The sequence below is a fragment of the Protomyctophum parallelum genome, assembly GCF_964188405.1.
Source record: "Protomyctophum parallelum genome assembly, chromosome: 12".
NCBI classification, from domain to species: domain Eukaryota; kingdom Metazoa; phylum Chordata; class Actinopteri; order Myctophiformes; family Myctophidae; genus Protomyctophum; species Protomyctophum parallelum.
This window is the reverse complement of record NC_139712.1, coordinates 17,624,770-17,646,959: the sequence shown is the minus strand read 5'-3', so window position 1 is coordinate 17,646,959 and position 22,190 is coordinate 17,624,770. Positions and strand designations below refer to the sequence as shown.

Below are 22,190 nucleotides of genomic sequence, written 5' to 3'. Positions count from 1 at the left end.
AGGGTTGCGGTAATTCACGTCAAAAACCACACCCACCAACCCACCATCACACACACAGCTGTTATTTGGCATCACACCGCTAGTCCGCTATACGTGCCTGGGAAGAAGTCCCACTGCAACACCACCTGACAGATCACACACAAACTACATTTTAAAGTCAAAGGAAGCACTTTCGGGTAAGAATTCTGGTCTCATTATAATTTCCGTTGGGAACTTTGTTGGTGTAAACTTAATTTGTTGTCTCGTCTGTCAGTTTTATCTGGGACTGGGTGGGCACTGGGCAGTGGGCTATGCTTGTATTCCATTACCTACCCAATTAGCTTTAACGTTGCTGTCAGTTAGTTTACAAGATAATGTTGTTTGTTAACGGCATTAAACGGTTTTTGCTGGGGTTTATATGCGTTTTACATTGTACAATGAATGATACAGTCCAGAACCTGTTGTACATAATGTGAGATTTGATTTGACTCACATCCCTGGCTAGTATCCACACATAATCTTCTAAATATACAAACTTAATCACTCTTCTTAAGCTGTATATTAAAAAATCATATAGCAGAAGAACAGATATAATGTGTTTGTGTACCGGTATGTCATTTTCTCTTTAGTATACAGTTTGAACCATTTCTGCCTGTTTTTCTCCTGCCTTTGGTTTTGCTTACGTGCAGCCAGAAGGGTCATGGGTCTGTCCACAGTTTCAGTTTAATTTATTACACTTTACATCTTTACTCACTTGCTTCCAAGGAACTTACAAAGTATGAGCTACAACAAAATAAATAGACTGACAAGTGAACAACATACCATTACCTAGCATCTTATGTTTATAACATAACACACTAAACCAAAATGGTGCTATAACTACATAGCACTAAAAGTGTAATAGCTTGAATTTATATAGCACCTTATCATTAACCCTAAGACGCTTTACATAACAAACAATGAACAAACAAACAACCAAACAAAACAACTACTTACTGCCGTAAGCCTGAGAGAATAGGTGTCTTTTCATGGCAGCCATTGGGGTAGATATAGTTCCTCAGGGTGGGCGCTGCCACACAGAAGGCTCTCCATTGGGGTAGATATAGTTCCTCAGGGTGGGCGCTGCCACACAGAAGGCTCTCCATTGGGGTAGATATAGTTCCTCAGGGTGGGCGCTGCCACACAGAAGGCTCTCCATTGGGGTAGATATAGTTCCTCAGGGTGGGCGCTGCCACACAGAAGGCTCTCCATTGGGGTAGATATAGTTCCTCAGGGTGGGCGCTGCCACACAGAAGGCTCTCCATTGGGGTAGATATAGTTCCTCAGGGTGGGCGCTGCCCTCCTCAGGGTGGGCGCTGCCACACAGAAGGCTCTGTCCCCAAAGGTTCCCTTGCTCGTCTCCCTGGGGGATTGAGAGGAGGTCCAGGTCTGTCCCCAAAGGTTCCCTTGCTAGTCTCCCTGGTGGGATAGAGAGGAGGTCCAGGTCTGTCCCCAAAGGTTCCCTTGCTAGTCTCCCTGGTGGGATAGAGAGGAGGTCCAGGTCTGTCCCCAAAGGTTCCCTTGCTAGTCTCCCTGGGGGATTGAGAGGAGGTCCAGGTCTGTCCCCAAAGGTTCCCTTGCTAGTCTCCCTGGTGGGATAGAGAGGAGGTCCAGGTCTGTCCCCAAAGGTTCCCTTGCTAGTCTCCCTAGTGGGATAGAGAGGAGGTCCAAGTCTGTGCACTGCAGGTTCTCAAGCACCATCATTTGACAAAGGTGCTCCTCTGTGGCACCTCCATAACGTTACCTGTGGTTTGTGCTGCGGATGCCATAACTAAAAGGTTTATACCTTGTTGCTACTGTCTCTGTTCTGCCTCAGGCAGGTTGATTGTAAATGGCATGACCGTCACATGTGCCTTTATATAGGGGGCTATGCACTGGAATGGTATTCGGCCGACCAGAGCTTCTTTGTCTGTCTGGACTGTGATGACTGGATTGGATTAGTGAGGCAGTCAGGCAGACCGTAACAAAACAGGCCAGTTGGGTCCAGACTAGAGAAGCGGGTGAGGATTCTGGGTGGATGGAGAGGGGGGGTGCAGCCAACTAGCCTGGTTTACCATCCCGCCAATCACAGCAGGCCCTGAGTGAGCACAGCCACTGATTGGCTATTCCACTTTTTGGTTTCTGCAAGATGCCCAATCGAGCGCTTTTGGGGCCAGACCAGTTTGCAGAAGATGCATGGTCATTGTGAATGTGTACACAGCAGGGGATGACGGGAAACACACAGGGACAAAACAGGGCTGTCAATATATAACACATCCCTCCCTCTTTACTTACAGTATATAGAATGATAAGGAGATGGGAGACCAGGTAATGGCACTGTAGCTTCACTGTTTACTCTGAACATAGATTGTACATACAGGGAAGGGGGTGTGTACACACTACAGCAGGGCATGACGGTATAAAAGTCATCTTTGTGACAGGCCTAAACATTCTCCCCTTCCTCCACCCGGCCCCCACACACAGGAACAGTGTTGACGTACGTGGGTTTCCCCCTTACGCACAAGACCAGTGTCGGACGATCATGAGAAAAACAATCGGTGATGGGGATCGGTCCCAAAAAACCTGATCGGAGAATGCCTATCTTTGTGTGCATAAAACTTCAGAATAAGCTGTGTCGTGTGTGACATCTTCTTCTCCCAACCCACGCTTGCTTATAGTTAATTCGTGACTTGAGCTTTCAGATGAATTAACCCATGTTAGCATTACGTTATGCTTTAGCTATTTAAAAATAGCAGATCTACAAGCTCATAGCCTGCCACCGAGTGGCGTGCTACGAGCTTGTAGATCTGCTATTTTTGAAAAATCGACTGACATAGAAACATAGCTTTTTCAGAAAACGGTCATTTTCAAACAGACATTTTTAGAATCTGATCTCAGGTCAGAAACGGTACCTGTGTTTGTGTTCAACAGCCATGGCTACAGCAGGTGGAGGACCAGTGCCTGGCCTGGGCCTTAATCAGTGTGTGACCAAGGTGGAGCTAACCGTCTCATGTGAACATCTTCTGGACATGGATGTCTTCTCCAAGTCGGATCCGCTGTGTGCTATGTACACGAACACCACAGGGGCCCAGTGGTATGAGGTTAGTCCTTAGTTAGTAGCAGGCCAGAGGGGTTAAAAGTCTACCTTTTTAATTTGGTTTCAGTAAACCATGCGATGGGCACGTTTCCATTATGTGCTCAGTATTAAACCATTTTGGTGTTGGCATTATGTTATGCTATAGCTATTGAAAAATAGCAGATCTACAAGCTCATACGAGCTTGTAGGTCTGCTATTTTTGAAAAATCGAAGAACGACTGACATAGAAACATAGCTTTTTCAGAAAACTGTCATTTTCAAACAGACATTTTTAGAATCTGATCTCAGGTCAAAATGGGTTAATATTATATTTTCTTTTCTTCATGGCAGTTTGGTCGCACAGAGATGGTCCTGAATTGTCTCAATCCAAAGTTCTCTAAGAAGTTTGTGATGGACTACTACTTTGAGATGGTGCAGAAGCTGAAGTTCTGCCTTTACGACATCGACAGCAACAGCCACGACCTCGGAGAGGCCGACTTCCTGGGGGAACTGGAGTGCACGTTGGGCCAGGTGAGCAGACGTTGACGGACGCATATCTTTTATTAAACGTTTAACATTTAAGACAATTAGTTGATGCTTATACAAAGCAACAGCATTAGTTCACTTAGGCCTTAGAATGCCAACAAACTTTTAGGCGGCTAATTTAGTAACTAAAAAACATCGCATGGATGCACCTGGGACGTATCCTCAGTGATACTGAGGTCATCGGGGTTTCGGGTCTTCCAACATCATACCCCTCTATTACGACCTTTGACCCTATATGGGGTCTTGGCTCCAAAGGAGTAATATATGTTGTGGCTGTCAAGAATCACAAACCAGTTTCGGCAAAAAGGTGTACATTTATTGATAACCTCAAATTATTCACAATAACAGGGCAAGCATGTATGAGTGGCTTCAGGGTGGCCAATGCTAAAAATAATAAACAAAACACCCCCCAACCCTACCTAGAAAAGAAACCATTCTAAACTACACCAAAAAGAAAATTACACTCTAGGCTCCCTGACTAAATATTAAACAGTGGGTCAAAACTGGGGCACCAAAAGAAATAGCAGCACACCCTTACCATACAGCTTCCCTGGGGTTTGGGATACTTGGACAGTGGTTGTGAGTTTGATTAGTAACTGTGGCTAACAGCTCAGACTAACAACTTTATCTAACTAATTATGCTTTCATAGGAAAAAACAAAAGAACAGGGTCTCAGCAGCAGTGTTTGTATGTGGTGTTGCTACAATGGCAGAAGAGGGCTTGTGGGCTGTTCTCTCTCTCCTTTTATAGTGGGGTGGTGACGAGGCCCAGGTGTGTCCCCAATCTCCACGACACGCCTCCAATCCCTACGGCCACTCCCACCATCCATCATCAACACTGGAAAACACTAAGAGTGTATTATGCACAGACCAGAGCAACACTAGGGCCACATAGGACCGTAACACCCCTTCCCATAAAAATAAACATGTACACTTTACAAAGTTCAACTTAAATGGGTAAATGGTTATTCAACCATAACTGAAAAGGTAACTTAACAGTTAAACATATGATTTTGATGTATTGAATTTGATCTCACCCCCATTCGCGGGACAGAGCGTCGGCCACTACATTGTTGGCCCCCTTCTTGTGTCTGATGTCCAGATTGTAGTCCTGTGCCAGCAGAGCCCACCTCATCAATCGTTGGTTGTGGTTGTACATTCGGGCCAGGAACACCAGGGGGTTGTGGTCGGTGTAGACCGTCACTGGTGCTGGGCTGGAACCCACATAAACGTCGAAGTGTTGGAGTGCCAGCAGCATGGCCAGAGTCTCCTTCTCTATTGTTGAATACCCCAGTTGGTGCTTCTTGAACTTGGCGGAGTAGTAACACACTGGGTGGTTGATGTCATCTGTGCTCTCCTGTAGCAGGACTGCTCCTGCTCCAGAAGCACTGGCATCCACCTCCAGTGTGAATGGTCGAGAGAAGTCTGGCGCAGCCAGAACTGGAGCACTGCAGAGAAGAGACTTCGCACATTCGAAGGCATGTTGGCACTCATCTGTCCACACAAAGGGTTGCTTAGGACTAGTCAATCTGGTTAGGGGGGTAACAACTACAGAAAAGTTCTTGCAGAAACATCTGTAGTACCCGGCCATTCCTAGGAAACGCTTTAGTTCCCGCCTGGTAGTGGGTCTGGGATAGGCAAGGATGGCTTCTACCTTAGCATCAACAGGGCGCACCTGCCCATGGCCAACCTGCTTACCCAGGTACGTGACAGTTGCCTTGGCAAACTCACATTTTGCCAAGGTGAGAGTTAGGGATGCCTTTGCTAGACGGTCAAACACCATACTCAATGACCTCATATGCTCCTCCCACACAGAAGAGTACAGTACCACGTCATCAAGATAGACATTACAGTTTGGGACATCACCAAGCACCGTATTCATTAAGCGTTGAAAGGTGGCTGGTGCATTTCGCATCCCGAAAGGCATAACTGTGTACTGTAGGAAATGGTCTGGAGTGACAAAGGCTGATATGTCAGATGCTTGAGGGGTGAGAGGCACTTGCCAATACCCTTTCAGCAGATCCAGTTTGGTAATATAAACAGCTGACCCCACATTGTCCACACAATCTTCCATGCGGGGCAAGGGAAACGAGTCGGCCACAGTGACAGCATTCACCCTGCGGTAATCTGTGCAAAAACGTGTAGAACCATCTGCTTTAGGGGTTAGTAAACAGGGAGAACTCCATGGGCTATGGCTACGTTTTGCCAAACCATTTTCAAGCAAGTATTCCACTTCCTTCTTCATCATTTCCCTTTTGACCAGAGGGCAACGGTAAGGGTGCTGTCTAATAGGGACGGCGTCACCCACTTTAACATCGTGTGCTACAACTGTAGTGCGTGAGGGGACATCCCCGAAAAGGCTAGGATAGGCCAAAATTAACTCTTTAACATCTTGCTTTTCACCATCAGCAAGATAGCACAAATATGTGTCCAGGCTTGACAATATTTCAGAGTTAGGTAGCCTACCACATTGTTGAGATTTGCTTCCCAGTTTCAAGCCATCGTCATCCACCTGTGCTACTGGGCTCAACACTAGAGAAACCGAGGCATCTGGGGTGACAGCAGCCTCAGTACTTTTCTCTGAAGTGTCCTTGGTCTCCTCTCTAGAATGAAACAGTTTCAGCATGTTAATATGACAGAGCCGTGTCCGGCGTCTACGTTCAGGAGTGTGAATTACATAGTCTGTATCACTCACTTTACTCTTAACTGTATAAGGCCCTGAGAACCGTGCACTAAGGGAAGAACCAAGCACGGGCAACAGGACTAATACCTGGTCTCCTGGTTGAAAACTGCGTTCAACTGCTTTTCTGTCATAGCGCTGTTTCATTTTCCCCTGGCTGGTAGAGAGGGCAGCCTTTGCCAAGGAGCAAGCCTGGTGAAGTCGTTCTCGACACTGAGTGACAAAATCCAACACATTAGTTTTGGGTGAGGGACCAATGCACATGAACTGTTCTTTTAACACCTTTAATGGGCCTCGTACACTGTGCCCAAAGACAAGTTCAGCAGGGCTGAACCCAAGAGACTCCTGCTTAGCCTCCCGAATAGCGAACAGTAAAAAAGGTAACCCCTCATCCCAAGTCTTCCCTGTTTCAAAACAGTATTTGCGTAGCATTGACTTTAGCGTCTGGTGCCAGCGCTCAAGTGCACCTTGCGACTCAGGGTGATATGCACTTGACACAACATGTTTAATCCCCAGGGACTGCAAAGTCTGCCCAAACACCTTTGACAGGAAGTTGCTTCCCCGATCAGTTTGGCAAATTTTGGGTAGGCCAAACGTAGTGAAGAATTTAGTCAATGCCTTAGTGATAGTCTGGGCAGTAATTGTCCGCAGAGGGATAGCCTCTGGGAAACGAGTGGCCACACACATTATGGTCAGGAGGAACTGATTTCCAGACTTAGCCTTTGGCAATGGGCCAACACAATCAACGATCACATGTTCAAATGGCTCACCCACCGCAGGTATCGGACAGAGGGGGGCAGGTGGTACCACTTGGTTAGGCTTCCCCGTGACTTGGCAGGTGCTGCAGGTCTTACAGTAACGGGTTACATCAGCTTTTAAACCTGGCCAAAAGAAATGCCTTAGGATTCGATCATAGGTTTTTGTGATGCCCAAATGTCCAGACCAGGGATGGTCGTGGGCCAACTCCAACACATGCCTTCTGTAATCAGTGGGAACAACAACTTGATACACAACGCCCCAGTCATTGTCTGTCTCCCCCAACCCCTGCATGTTTCGTGAGATCCATTTGCGCATTAGCATCCGATCATCAAGGTAAAAAGACTGGCGTTTGCCTCTTACCTCTGCTGCCTCAACAGCCTCTGCAAAACATTTTGAGAGGGTTGTATCGGCCTGCTGAGCATTAATAAGGGACTCACGTGTGACTGGTAACTTGGAGAGGGGATAGTCAACTGACAGGTTAGTGTTATCCAGACGCACCTTGTCTTCCCTAAGACCAGAGGCAAACATGGAGTCGGCTAGATTTATCCCTTCCTCTGTCTGTTTGCGGGCCTGAGCCCTAGTGAGGACACTGACAGAAAACACTTCTGGGTAGGTCTGTGACAATGCATCTAATGCATCAGGTTCTGGGTCGCATACAACTTCAGGGACAGGTCTCACCTTACCCCCAGCGATATCATTTCCCATAATGAAGTCAACACCAGGGATAGGAAACGAGTTCCGCACAGCAACACGGAAGAACCCAGTAACCAAGTCTGATTGTACATGTACATGATGAAGTGGGGCTGGCACACAACCCATCTCAATACCTTGTACAATAGTACTGGCTCCACAAGAGGATTCCCCACTCAGGGGTAGAACACCACTCAGAACGAAGGACTGTGAACCACCTGTGTCCCTCAATATCTTAACAGTCTGTTGGTCCTCTGCCTTCCCTGTCAAAGACACCTGGCCTTCAAAAATGAACGGCTTGAAACACTCATCAGGAACCATGGGCCTATCTGTAGCTAGCTGGGGGCCACCGGGGGGAACAGTTTTAATCAAACCAACACCTTTTGGTTGCTTATTCTGCTGTGTCTCCTGCTTACGCTTCAATGCATAGCAGTCAGAAATACTATGGCCTGCCTTAAGGCAAAAGAAACACTTTCTCTCACCCTTGGGACTTGTGGGAGACCCCTTGGAGCGGGTGACCTGAGGATCATCATTTTTATGATGCTGCTTGGGAGCATTATCCCTTTTCCCTGAAAAGTCACTTTTATGAGTTAGTGCAAACTCATCAGCCAGCACAGCTGCCTCCTGTAGAGTAGTCACCTTCTGTTCATTTAAGTATAACATGGTACGCTCTGACATGCAAGTCTTAAACTCTTCCAGAAGCATTAGCTCTCTTAAGGCACTGAACTCTGAGGTTTTGGTTGCAAGGCACCACCTATCAAAGAGAGTACTCTTTTCCCTTGCAAACTCGACAAAGGTTTGTGTAGTCGTTTTCTTCTGGCCACGGAAACGCTGTCGATACGCTTCTGGAACTAACTCGTATGTTCTGAGTATAGCACTTTTCATAACACCATATTTCAAACTGTCTTCAAGTGACAGGGCTGCACAAGCCTCCTGAGCTTTGCCAGTTAGTTTGCATTGAAGTAGCAAAGGCCAGATATCCTGCGGCCACTGTAAAGCAGCAGCAATTCTCTCAAAAGCATTGAAATAGCATTCTACTTCACTTTCTCGGAAGGGAGGTACTAAAGCAATGTGTTTACTCACATCAAATGTCAGAGATGGAGCAAACGGCAGTTTGGTACGAGGAGGAACCTCAGGCGACTGCAGAGAAACGGGAGGGGACCCTACTGGTGGTGCTTGTTCTACTTTAGGGACCCCTGTGCCAGCCCTATGCTTTGCCTCTAACTCCAGCTTCCGCATTTTAACAGTTGTATCTGCCTCAATACGCTGCAACTCTAGCTTGAATTCCATGTCCATTTTTCGAGCATGTACTCTGTCTTCGGCCTCTAGCCGAAGGCGAGTTAAGCGCACCCTTAAACGGGCATCATCTAACCTAGATTCCCCCAAAGAGGAACCCACTGACAACGTGGGTGATACTGCCCCACCTTGGTCAGCCCCACCACCCACATCATCCACCACATCACCCTCCCCCACCTGAGGAGAACCAGGCACCGGCGGCAACACAATGAGCTCATTATGAACAAGCTGTGCAAACACAATAGCTCTTAGCTCAGCTTTAAGGTGAGGACGAGCTGCCTGTACTTCAAAATGGTCAGCAATTATGTTCAAGTCGGCCTTCCTGCATTTGTTCAACTTTTCTAACGTTGGGTTGGTTAGAAACAACTTTAAGTCAAACTGTGCCATTCTACCATTGTATCACCACTAACGCCTGCTGCTGATCCCGGACGAGCCCCCAAATATATTACGACCTTTGACCCTATATGGGGTCTTGGCTCCAAAGGAGTAATATATGTTGTGGCTGTCAAGAATCACAAACCAGTTTCGGCAAAAAGGTGTACATTTATTGATAACCTCAAATTATTCACAATAACAGGGCAAGCATGTATGAGTGGCTTCAGGGTGGCCAATGCTAAAAATAATAAACAAAACACCCCCCAACCCTACCTAGAAAAGAAACCATTCTAAACTACACCAAAAAGAAAATTACACTCTAGGCTCCCTGACTAAATATTAAACAGTGGGTCAAAACTGGGGCACCAAAAGAAATAGCAGCACACCCTTACCATACAGCTTCCCTGGGGTTTGGGATACTTGGACAGTGGTTGTGAGTTTGATTAGTAACTGTGGCTAACAGCTCAGACTAACAACTTTATCTAACTAATTATGCTTTCATAGGAAAAAACAAAAGAACAGGGTCTCAGCAGCAGTGTTTGTATGTGGTGTTGCTACAATGGCAGAAGAGGGCTTGTGGGCTGTTCTCTCTCTCCTTTTATAGTGGGGTGGTGACGAGGCCCAGGTGTGTCCCCAATCTCCACGACACGCCTCCAATCCCTACGGCCACTCCCACCATCCATCATCAACACTGGAAAACACTAAGAGTGTATTATGCACAGACCAGAGCAACACTAGGGCCACATAGGACCGTAACACCCTCACTCAGGCGACCCAGCTGGGAGTGATCAAGTCCCGACTTACGTCCCAGTAGCTCCCCTCGATCAGTCCCACTAGGGAAAAACCCGGGGCACACAATCCGTTGGAACTACTCCAGAACTACTCTGCCAGGGCTGGGAGGTACACTTCTGGCACATGGAAGGAATAATTAGGCATAGTTAATTATTTGTTCTATTCAGTTCAGTTGATAAGAAGTCACGAGACATGGCCAAAGCATTTCCGGGGGTCCTCCCAGCCAAAAACAAAACAAACAGCTCAGTGGCCTTGTGGTTAGAGTGTCCGCCCTGAGACTGGGAGGTCGTACATCAAGCTGCCTCACACTACAGAAACAGGAGATAGGCTCCTACCCGGCTACCCTATGGGCCTCATGGCTCGGCAAGGCTACTGCTACCAGCCAAAAAGGTTGAGAACCCCCGTCCTGATGTATACTGAGCGCTATACTTCACTCTGTCATTTTATGTTTCTTAGGGCCGATTCATACTCCTATTTTACCGCTGTTTAGGCGCTGTAGTGCCGAAATGATTTCGGCTCGTCAGAAATGTTTAGTAGCACCGAAGAGCCGACTTTAGGACGGTACCTAAAAGTCTAGATAAGAGCTTGAGGTGAGCCTATGCTATGTAGCTGTTCCTTAAATGGTACTTCAGTGATTCTGATCGGTGCTTTCTTTTTGTGCCCAGATTGTGTCCTGCAAGAGGCTGACCCGACCACTGCAGATGAAGGACAAAAGTTCAGCGGGCCGTGGAACCATCACAGTGAGTAGAACCATCACAGTGAGTAGAACCTTCCTCACTCACTGTGTGCTACATCTTCACCCTGATGATGAATTACATTTCATAATAGATTTCCTTAGAATCTATGTATATAATCATTGTATTACAGCATCAATCAATCAATCAATCAATCTTTTTCTTAAAATATATAGCACATTTCAGACGAGTGCAGTTCAAAGTGCTTCACAGAAAGAGCAAAAATATAACAAGAAAGCGCAGAAACATAATAAGAGAGCATCAACTACATATAGTAGTAGCAAAACAAAAGAAGCAACTAAAGCAGGAAACGGACATGCACTGATCTAAGTAAAAGCAATGCTAAAGATGTGAGTCTTAGGTTGTTTACAGAGGAAATTAAACCGTTTTGAAACATCTTGAAAACAGGTCACTATGTTGCCAGTAATAGATTTCATATTTGTGGGAATAGAAAATACACAGGGGAGCTCAAAAAACACTAACACGTTATAGGTCCTTTAAGGCATATTTTTCTTACTAGCCAGGCAGGTACCCTTTAAAGACTACATGAACTGGGGTGGAAACTGGAAACCCAATATCATATTCTGAATTAATTAACCAGTAAGACGCGAGAAGCGACCTCGGTGCGCGCATCCGCCTGGGTGGTGGTGGTGGTTAGTAAAAACAGTAGTGCTGCTAGAGGTGAGAATTGAGTTAAGTTGCTTAACGGCCTACCAGTGACATCATGTAGTTTCCCAACCAACTACTTGCACCATTAGTCCAGACCGCTGCAATTTCTAGAGTTGCTAATTTTAACAACTTTTCAGAAAAAACATAATTTTGTCTGAGCCATCTATGCCTTCCATTTTCCAATAATAAAACTATATATAAATTAATTAATCACACCCGTGTGAAGTGAGGGGCGCTCTTATCATCATACATCACCTCATTCTGGCCAATCACAATTTGCATCCTCACTTTTGTCTTCAATGTTTGTGTTTACAAAGCTGGACATAGGAGGGGCTAGCGCCCCTCGAAAAATACAGATAAAACCATCAGTTTGAACTGAATTATGAAAAGTGTGTTTTGGCATGCGGTTATGAATGTGGTGATAACACAGAAAGCTATCACTGTTGCGATGCTATCACATATTTTCTAGCACTAGGGGTGTATACTTATACATGCCCAAATTTGGGGTCCTGGCTCACAAACTACATGTTGTTAAAAAACATTTTGCATGGGGAAACTAGATAACTAGTTGTATGAGTGTATAACTTCCTGTTTTTTAAATGACATCTCTTCTTTTATAGATATGTGCTGATGAGATCACTGACAACAGGGTGGCCAATTTTGAAGTATTTGCCCGGAAATTGGACAAAAAGGTACTGAAGTTTATTTGTGACAGCGAAAGGCCAGACCAACTCCCCAATGGCAGTTGCAAGGAGTTTCATTGGTGTGGACTGTCCTTAAAACGTTGTATTTTATTTTATTGCAACTAGTTGCATTGGTGCGGTTTGGGCCTTTAAGGCTCAAAACGGCTTCCTGTCAATATTAACGTGAGCTACTCTTTCAGTATTTGTGGTGGTCGGACCCATTCCTCGAGATCTACAAGAAGAAAGAAAATAAATGGCAACTGGCCTACAGAACAGAGGTAAAGAAACTCAATACAGACTCACACACTCTTAACAAAGTTAAAGAAAAGTGGCAGAAAGAAAATGTATAAAATATGAAGTTGAGTACTGTTGATGTAGAATTTAGGGGTTAGGCAGTATATTATAGATTATGAAATCATTGCTTGTTTGTCTGATTTGCATTTTTTTTTAAACGAGAAAATTGTTCAGACTTATGCTATGGACCGATTCCTTAACGGGTCTCATGGTCGCAGCCTACGTATTTCCTGTAGGCGGAGACGACACATCTGCGGTTTCCCCGCACCAAGTTTCTACTACAGTGAATGGAAAAGTGACTGATGTTAGTCTGCCTCAAACGTTACTCTTTTACCTGCTTTTTACTAACCCTAACATTACGAAGATGCCCAGAACATCGGGATGAACCTGTGTAGTTTATGGCTGTTCCAACAGTAGTGGCAACATAAAAAAAGAAAAAAATGAATGTCAAAATATCTACCGCGGTGGCTGAGACCAGAGCCATTGAGTAATGGTTGAGACAAAGCAGTGAAAGGTCCTGAAATTTACATAACGTCAGTCTTAGGTTGCTGTACTTTATACCTCATACTAAGTGCGGGGAAACCGCAGATGTGTCGTATCCGCCTACAGGAAATACGTAGGCTGCGACCATGAGAACTGTTACGGAATCGGTCCATAGGTTCTGTCTTGGTTTAGCTATGATCGTAGATATGTGTTTACCTTGCTTATTGTTGCTGTCGATCAAACCCAGTTCGATTCCTGTGTTTTTCCAGATGCATATGCAAATGTGAGAATTGCATCATTCTGTATGCAAAGACCTTTAACACATTTTGGGCGGGAACCCATGTTGGTGTTTTAAGCATTATGTTTTACTTTAGCTATTGAAAAATAGCAGATCTACAAGCTCATAGCCTGGCACCGAGTGCCGTGCTATGAACTTGTAGGTCTGCTATTTTTGAAAAATCCTGAAAATGTGCCTGAAATCTTTGTGTATACTGTATATATTCTTTCAGAGTTTCAGTTTTTAACTCAAATCTTTGCTTCTGGGGTGTCCCTGGAACAACCTATTTTCAGATGGGGGTCGGCAGCATTTTTGGGGTCCTGGACATGAAATATTGAGAACCACTGATATAGAAACATGAGGTTTTTAAATTTCGACGATAGGCCTAAATAGGTTAAGGTCTCTGCACACTGCTGCGTTTTTCCGCCATTTTTCCGTAAAACGTGTCCCGTCTGCAATGACCTTTACTGTTCCTTTCCTCCTGCAGGTGGTTAAGAGCAACCTGAATCCAATATGGAAACCCTTCAAGATCCCCTTACAGTCTCTCTGTGACGGAGACATGGAGAGGCCAATAAAGGTACAAAACACACGTCTAGCAATAATCTGTCTTTTCGATGTACATAATTATTCAAAATAACAGACCATGTAAATTGCATCTTTTTAACATAATAACAATGCATCCTCCTGAAACCATAATTCTACTACTACTACCTCCGGTGTTTTTGGAAGAGTTTGTAATGGTTTAAGTTAACATTGTACTCTCTAACTAACATACTAACGAACTGAATTCATGTGACTTTCATTTGACATTACACTATTCCCACCAGCTTTTCACGAAGGGGCATTTGCCTGACAAGCTGGATGTGTGTGTGTATGCCTTATTCCCAGAAGGTGCGCATTTTTCTTTGTCCTATTTTTCCCCCCCAATAAGTAAACTTAAAGCTACAATCTTATTATAATAAGGTTATATAATTATAACTTATTATAATTCATTATTTTTATTTTAACCAATCCGTATGGTATATACAATGTTAAATTCTGTAGATGATACGATTTTGTTAAAATTCGTGTTAAATAGCTCTATATTTTGATATTAATCATTGTTCAATACCAGGGGTCTCCCCATCTTTCAGGCTCTTGAGTAAACACAAAATACTTTTTCCTGAAATGATATGTTTTTTCTAAAGAACTGGAGAGACAGGAAGACCCCATGTTAAGGTAGCTCTTCGCCAAACCGCTAGACTACTGTAGATTACTGTAGATTACTGTAAACTGGCAGTCAAATTATGGGTTTTTTCCACACCTTCTAACCGTTTAGAAGGTGTGAAAAAAGGTTGCTGAATGCACACAACTCTTCGCACCTTTCATTAGGTGTGAAAAAAAGTTGGTGAATGCACCTGAGAGCTGACAAAAATAGCCCAGCCATGGCTTGTAGTCTTTTTCAACTGATGGTCGAAGGGGAAGCATCGACGGTCGTAGGGAAGCATGAATAGCTGGCCCTTCCCTACGACACAACAGCGTACCCACCGCCTATTCAACAGCAGAGCTTTGGCAACAGATGCTTTTCAACATCGTTGCGGTGAAGAGCTACTTTACTGAACAACACTGTATAACAATATTTATGAATAGAAATATTCATAATGCACGTGCATGACATCTGTCCTCCTGTATTTAACACATTAAGAGCAGTGGGCGTTCCGGGGGCGGTGCCAGGGTTGCAGTTAGGGGGGTTAATTGTCTTGCTCAGGGACACATACAGTAGACTGGGGCCGGGGTGCGAACCCGGTACCTTCAGTTTCTCAGATGGCTCTACCGTGCGATTTAATAGGACGGGCCGGTTGCGTAAAGACCCGCCCGTGGGCCGCCACCTGTCTCTTTATAGCAGCGGAGCACATTTAGCGACGCACCGGATGCTATCCCGGATGTGGCTGAAGTAGCTTGATGTAGCCAAAACACTGCAACAACGGGAGGTGTGATTAATTCTAACGCGACTAGCGACGGGACCGAGATGGGCCGTCTAACACATAATCTTTTCTTAGAATTGGACGGAATGATTTATATCAAGAGTTATTCACGTTTTAAGATTTTCGATCTCGTCGGCTAAAATGGGGTGGGGAACATTTTCGATGACGTCCCACCGGAAAATATCATTGAATGTTGCGCAACAGACATTCCCAGCCTGTGGTAGCGATGCGATTGGTTTTGATATCAATAATCTCTGTCCTTTTGATCAATCTCCCTCCCTCCCTCCTACTAATTGATTGAACGGAGAACTCCGTCCTTGCCGCTCAGGGTGTTAACTTTCTGCACCCGGCATGCGACCCGAGGCCCTTTGCTGCATGCGTCATGTCATCACCTCTCTCTCTCCCGCCTTCCTGGTAAACATTATTTAAAAGCGTGCAACAGATTGGACATTAGATGCAACGCCATCTTTATTGTAGTTCGGACATTGTTGCAATTGCCTGTCTTTGTCAGGAGAGGGAGACGACTGACAAAATACTCACCGATTGTAGCTTTAATTTGATGTATTTCAAAGACTGTGCATAAAATGTGATTGCTTTAAGCTTCGTTTAACTTTTTGGAATGTAATTGATAATCCAAGTAGATTAGCTGTAGTTTGTGTATCTTTTATTTTGTAATTCTAGTCAGAGGCGTCATTTCGGGAAAGAAACTACATGGCAAAATAGTCACCGCTTAAGCCCCAGTTAAAAATTACGAAAAGTTTATAGATCTGCTATTTTTGACAAAAATATTGCTTACTGTATAGTGGGGTTGAAAGTGGCTAAAAAAACCGAATTAGAGGTTAAATGCAAACGCTAGGTGGTGGCAGTTGCCATCCCCTGGGACACCAAATGATGCCCCTGATTATAGAGCATGTACAATCCAAACGTGTGTGAGTGCAATTCAAACTTTTCAGAGAGTGGCCTGGAGACAGGAGGAGCAATGTGAATGGCTGGTGTTGGAGCAACTTGGACACTCAGGCATGAAGGAAGCATGAGTTCAAGTCCGTTGCTCTCCCCATGTCCCCCATATATGGGGACTAGGTTGGCAGAGGGTGTGTAGAGCCCAGGATCACATTAGATAATTGACACAGGGGTGAAAAATGGGTTACAAAATCGTGGGATAAAAATTAAGCAAATTAACGATTATATAATCGTAATAAGCAATACTTAAAAACACATGATATAATTATCAGACTAACCGTACATAAAGAAAAATCATAGCAGAAGTCAACCATCCGTATTACTGGATCTTTTATTTCGTCATCTCCTAAGTTCTTCTGTCTGCCACCAGGTGTTTTGTTACGACCATCACGAAAATGGCTCCCATTCACTGATCGGCGAGTTTGAGACGACACTCCCACTAATGCAAGAAGGAACACACCTTTCCCCGGTGAGCCTGAGTATTACAGTCTATTGCAATTGAATGCATTATTTATTAACCCATTTTGACCTGAGATCAGATTCTAAAAATGTCTTCTACATCCTGACAGTTTTCTGAAAAAGCTATGTTTCTATGTCAGTCGTTCTTCGATTTTTCAAAAATAGCAGACCTACGAGCTTGTAGGTCTGCTATTTTTCACCATTAACACCAAAAGGGGTTCCCGCCCAAAATGGGTGAAATATGTATTAAATTCTATTAATATTATATTTATATACATAATAATAATTCAGAAATACTAATTGACACAAACATGGGGCTGTTCTTTTTCTTTCCCAGGCTGAATTTCCATGTGTCAACAGAAAGAAGTTGCACAAGAAGAGAGGCTACACTAACTCGGGGGTCATAGGCATCAAGCAGTGTCTGGTAGGTAATGGTGAGATGGGTTTATAATCATACAGCGTACATTACTTCAAGATGGCTTTATCTTATTTGATCTTTAACCTTACAGGTGGTGAAGGAGTACACCTTCCTGGATTATATCATGGGAGGCACTCAGCTCAATTTCACAGTGAGATTATGAATATAATATATATATGATTTTCTATTTGACTGTACAAATGAAGATTGTTGGCTGACTGAGGGCGAGAGGCATGCACGCATCCGCCTGGTTGCTGTGTGAGCGTTGGCGCTTTGGCATGGGGGGTCAGATCAACATATGAAATTAATTCTGTACTGGCCATATATGGAGCGTGTCTTGAGGTTACAGGGTTTGATGAGGTCAGAATGTCAGAACAGGTCAGCTCCATGGAGATCTAAGGGTGGCGGGGCGGGGCAGTGGAGAGTGTACAGGGTTTGATTTGGTGCATGTGTTGGATCTTCGTTGTCACACTGCCATCAGTGTATCACTATGCAGATCTGACACTTTTACTTGTGTTTGGTCCTTTGTCAGATTGCCATAGACTTCACAGGCTCCAATGGGGATCCCAGGACCCCTCAGTCTCTCCATTACATCAACCCAGAGGGCTACAATGAGTACCTGACAGCAATCTGGGCCGTGGGCAGTGTTATCCAGGACTATGACAGGTGAGGCCAGCCCTGGTTTGACTTATTGTTCTACAACCACAAAGTTTAAAATTTGTAATGCGATTTACAAATGTAACATTTTAGTTTTGGCCACTCTAAGTAAACATTCTACCATGTAGCCAAAAGGGGGGGGGAAATGACTGTTGTCGTCGTCATTTATTATGAATGTAATTTTGCCACTCACTGTTCTTACTGTTTCTACTGTGCAGTAACAAGATGTTTCCTGTCTTTGGGTTCGGAGCCCAGATCCCACCTACCTGGCATGTATGAAAAAGCATCACTTCCCATTCATAATTTCACTACAATCATTCCTATACCTGAGCTGAGGACTGGTGAAAATAAACATTCCCCATCCTATCAATTGTGTTGACATTGCGCACATTATTTATTAGTACAATTCTGGATGTTTTTTATTTATTTTATTTATATCAAAGAACATTTTTATATAATATTTTACATAGGAATTTCATATCAAAATGTTTGATACCTGAACCATTGCATTTTTGAAGATGATATTCCATCCTTTTTGTTTTGATGTTTACAGGTTTCCCATGAATTTCCTATCAATTTTGACTCTTCAAATCCATTCTGTGCTGGTAAGTTTAACCCACACTGCTGTCATCTGTAAAATGTTTGTTTTTTTACAATGATCAGAAAATAGTACACTAAGTTCTAGCCGATCTACAAGCTCAAACATGTTGGTGCATAGTGAATAAAAAATGGTAAATGGTGCATTTATATAGTGCCTTTTATCCAAGGTGGATCAATTCACCCATTCACACACACATTCATACACCGATGGTGGCGGAAACCATGCAAGGCACTAGCCAGCACATCAGGAACAATTAGGGGTTCAGTGTCTTGCTCAAGGACACTTCGACACTAACTCTGGGGGAGCCCGGGTTCGAACTGGCAACCTTGCGGTTACCATCCAGCCACTCTACCCCTGAAGGCTCATACATAGTCTGGATTTTCGGTGGTTGGGTGACCACCGAACTACAACATGACGTCACGAGCCGCCGCTCCAGCCCTTCTCTCTGTTTTGACTCACCACCTCTCAACGTTATTTCAGCTCCGGTGGTCAGCTCACCACCGGAGCGGTGGTCACCTCACCACCAGGGCGGTGGTCACCTCACCACCGAAAAACCAGGCTATGAATAGGCCTTAAGCCACTGCCGCCCCGGGTGTAGTGTAATGTAGATGCGGTTTTTGCCATTATGTTGTTCACACATGTGTGTGTTTTAGGTATAGAGGGAGTAGTGGCGGCCTACCAGCAGTGCCTTCCCCAGGTGAAGCTCTTTGGTCCGACCAACTTCGCCCCGGTCATCAACCATGCCGCCATCTTTGCCAGGCAGGCATTGCAGCAGAACTCTGCTTCTGTGAGTATATCCGATCCATCCCGTGAAATGTGGGATGAATTTAATTCACCACTTGGGGGGGATTGTAGCTTTGGATATAAAGTCTTACTTGAAGTCAGCTTCAGCTTCAGCTTAATGTATAGTGTTTCGTAAGGCCACTAAAATGATACACAACTAATCAGTATAATATCCACACAGGATTATGATACGCAGGTATGAATGCATTTCCATAGCATGGGCTATAAAAGCGTACTATGTGAGGTATAGAGGGTATGCGCATGCATAAAGTGAATGGGAAATCGAGTGGCAAAGTGAGTGGAAAAGTGAGTTTAACATCGCTTAACATCGTCTAATGCAATCAGTTAGGACTTTTCTGCTTGGATGCATGGGCTGTGAAGGCCAGAAAGTAGTGTTTCGCCACTCAGTAGGCGTTCCAGCATAACTTCCGGGCATGATGATGATGTCACGCGAAAACCCTCTATTGAATCTATGGGTTATTTAGTTGTCTTATTTCCACTGACTTCCACCCAAATTCTCCTCCACTGCAGCAATACTATGTTCTACTGATCCTCACTGACGGCGTGATCACCGACATGGACCAGACGCGCACGGCCGTTGTGGAGGCGTCGCGGCTGCCCATGTCCATCATCATCATCGGGGTGGGCGACGCAGACTTCGAAGCCATGGAGTTCCTGGACAGCGACGACAAAGTCCTGTATTCGCCGAGTGGCCATCCCGCCCTGCGAGACATTGTCCAGTTCGTGCCCTTCAGACAGTTCCAAGTAAATAAGCTCGACATGATGGTTGGTCGAACTTTTTTTTTTTTCCAAACAATGTATTTCTTTTCCTTTTTACACACAAATGACAATACAAATATACAAAAAGACAACAATGAACATTACAAGACAACTACTGATATAAAGAAAGCAAAACAATAATAAACAAAAAAATGAAAAACAACAGCACTACTGCTTCATCCAAATTTGGTCGAACCTTTTTGGCAATATCACACTTTACTCCTTGCATTGGATCTCTGTAACCACATGAACCCTAGCCAACATTAGGCGAAAATATTTTTGGCAGGGGCAGATCTTGACCTCTAGTCGACTAAATGTTTAAATTGTTAGTATGTATGTTTAAATGAGTTAACTTGGTAGTGTCCTTTTGTAACGGCTAACCCTTTTTGTCCTGAGATCAGATTCTAAAAATGCCTTCTACATCCTGACAGTTTTCTGAAAAAGCTATGTCAGTCGTTCTTCGATTTTTCAAAAATAGCAGACCTACAAGCTCGTAGCGCGCCACTCGGTGGCGCGCTATGAGCTTGTAGATCTGCTATTTTTCAATAGCTAAAGCATAACATAATGCAAACAACACCAAACACCAAAAGGGGTTCCCCGCCCAAAATGGGTTCAAATGAATGTTATGTTATGATTAGAGACTTCATGTTATACATTGTTAAACGTTTTACCTCTAAGGTTAAAGACACACTACCAAACACTTCAAGTTTCAGAAATCCCCCCCAGGGAGCCCACCTCATTTTTCCGATGCCTTATCTTGTCATTGCAGGCGAACAGGCAGGCTCTTGCTCAGAGCGTACTCGCAGAGTTGCCAGACCAAGTCTCCTCCTTTTTCAACTTATACAAACTGAAACCTCCCAATGAATCGGTCTTCTCTACTCCTAAATAAGGGTAAGGATCAATAAGTAAAAAAATAACCCAAAATGTCAGGTTTCTTTTTTTATCCCTCATTTATTTGTTTTCCCCTGAATGTGGAAAAAAAAAGATTGCAATAGAGGGTATGCGCATGCTTAAAGTGAATGGCACATCGAGTGGCAAAGCGAGTGGCAAAGCAACATGCAAAGTGAGTTTAACATTGTTTAATGTTGTTTAATGCGATCAGATAGGACTTTTCTGTGTGGACGTATGGGCTAGCTGTCAAGGCCAGAAAGTAGTTTTTTGCCACTCGGTAGGCGACTCGGTATAACTTCCTGGTTTGATGATGATGTCACGCGCATACCCTCTATACTTTATGTTGCTTACTTGCCGCTGCAAATTTCAAAATGCCTGGTACGTTTGTACAGAGATGTAAAACAACAGGGACATGATGTGGTTATGTACCATTTTCTTATTATTCTCTTTTCTCTTTCTACAGTGTGTTGGCGGACATTCTTGGTAAGCTGTTTGATAATTTGCCTTTGATGTACAAGAACTCAACTTGAATGTCTGGAAGTACAGACAGGACCTGGATCTGGACCAGGACCTGGACCTGGACCAGGACCTGGATCAGGACCTGGACCTGGATCTTCAAGGAGTCGACCTCACTATAGCATGGCAGATAGATAACCACTGTGTCTCCAGAAGTTGGATTTTTAGGGTCGTTTGCGTGACCATTCTAACCTCGTTGTTGCATTGCCTTTTATTTACACACATCAAGTGTCTTTAAGATGGAAATAAGAATGTATTTACATGTCTACAAATGTATGCAGGTAAATGAAATCACGGGGGGAGACTGGATTGAAACAAATTTCAGCTTTTTGCAATGCAAAATATTATCCTTGGCTTTTGTGTATGTACATACACAAAAACAATCTATGACAAGACAATGACTTATTTATTTGTGCTTGCTTTGTAATTGTTTACATTATACTGTACATGTTCTCAGGGTTGGGTTATAATTGACTACATGTAAAAGAAAAAAAGTAACTATAATCAGGCCATATTTTATACAGACAAATGTGTAATTAGATTATAGTTACATTTTTGATTGTCTTTAACATAATATGGCATTTATTTTTCCTGATGCAGGAAGGTGTAATATTTCCAATGTTTGAATTCAAAAGTATTCATATTAGATTAGTTTTTATATATTATTATCCTGGGGATTGCGTTAGAAATGCTATGCCATTTGTATTAATTCAACAACTGACTACATTTGTAGTCTGACCCAACCCTGCTCTGTAGCCTTGGTATTGTGTCAGAGCCTAGTCTGGCCGGGTGTCCCTGTAACGTGCAACAA

The 22,190-nt window shown here is 44.0% G+C and overlaps 1 protein-coding gene across 4 annotated transcripts; it reads left to right on the top strand.

Annotated features, from left to right (window-relative positions):
• Positions 1 to 47: 47 nt before the first annotated feature.
• Positions 48 to 21,482, top strand: LOC310868073 (copine-3-like). Of its 4 annotated transcripts, none has more exons than XM_083778322.1 (17): positions 48 to 176; positions 2,929 to 3,098; positions 3,425 to 3,604; positions 10,876 to 10,950; positions 12,234 to 12,305; positions 12,497 to 12,574; positions 13,838 to 13,927; positions 16,645 to 16,743; positions 17,071 to 17,157; positions 17,243 to 17,302; positions 17,684 to 17,817; positions 18,027 to 18,081; positions 18,362 to 18,413; positions 19,063 to 19,196; positions 19,724 to 19,957; positions 20,742 to 20,863; positions 21,327 to 21,482. In XM_083778322.1, exons 2-16 carry the CDS (start codon positions 2,931 to 2,933, stop codon positions 20,859 to 20,861), a joined length of 1,638 nt encoding a protein of 545 aa, XP_083634448.1. In that variant the 5' UTR covers positions 48 to 176; positions 2,929 to 2,930; the 3' UTR covers positions 20,862 to 20,863; positions 21,327 to 21,482. The 4 variants fall into 4 exon arrangements, with proteins under 4 accessions (XP_083634448.1, XP_083634446.1, XP_083634447.1 ...); XM_083778320.1 differs by having other exon boundaries at positions 19,724 to 19,978; XM_083778321.1 differs by having other exon boundaries at positions 10,876 to 10,968.
• Positions 21,483 to 22,190: the final 708 nt, after the last annotated feature.

Excerpts from the sequence above, each read along its gene's own strand:
- LOC310868073 (XM_083778319.1), top strand. The coding sequence starts at position 2,931 with ATGGCTACAGCAGGTGGAGGACCAGTGCCTGGCCTGGGCCTTAATCAG. Across the intron at positions 13,928-16,644 it reads ACATGGAGAGGCCAATAAAG|GTGTTTTGTTACGACCATCA; the intron begins GTACAAAACACA and ends GTCTGCCACCAG. Across the intron at positions 17,303-17,683 it reads GCACTCAGCTCAATTTCACA|ATTGCCATAGACTTCACAGG; the intron begins GTGAGATTATGA and ends GTCCTTTGTCAG.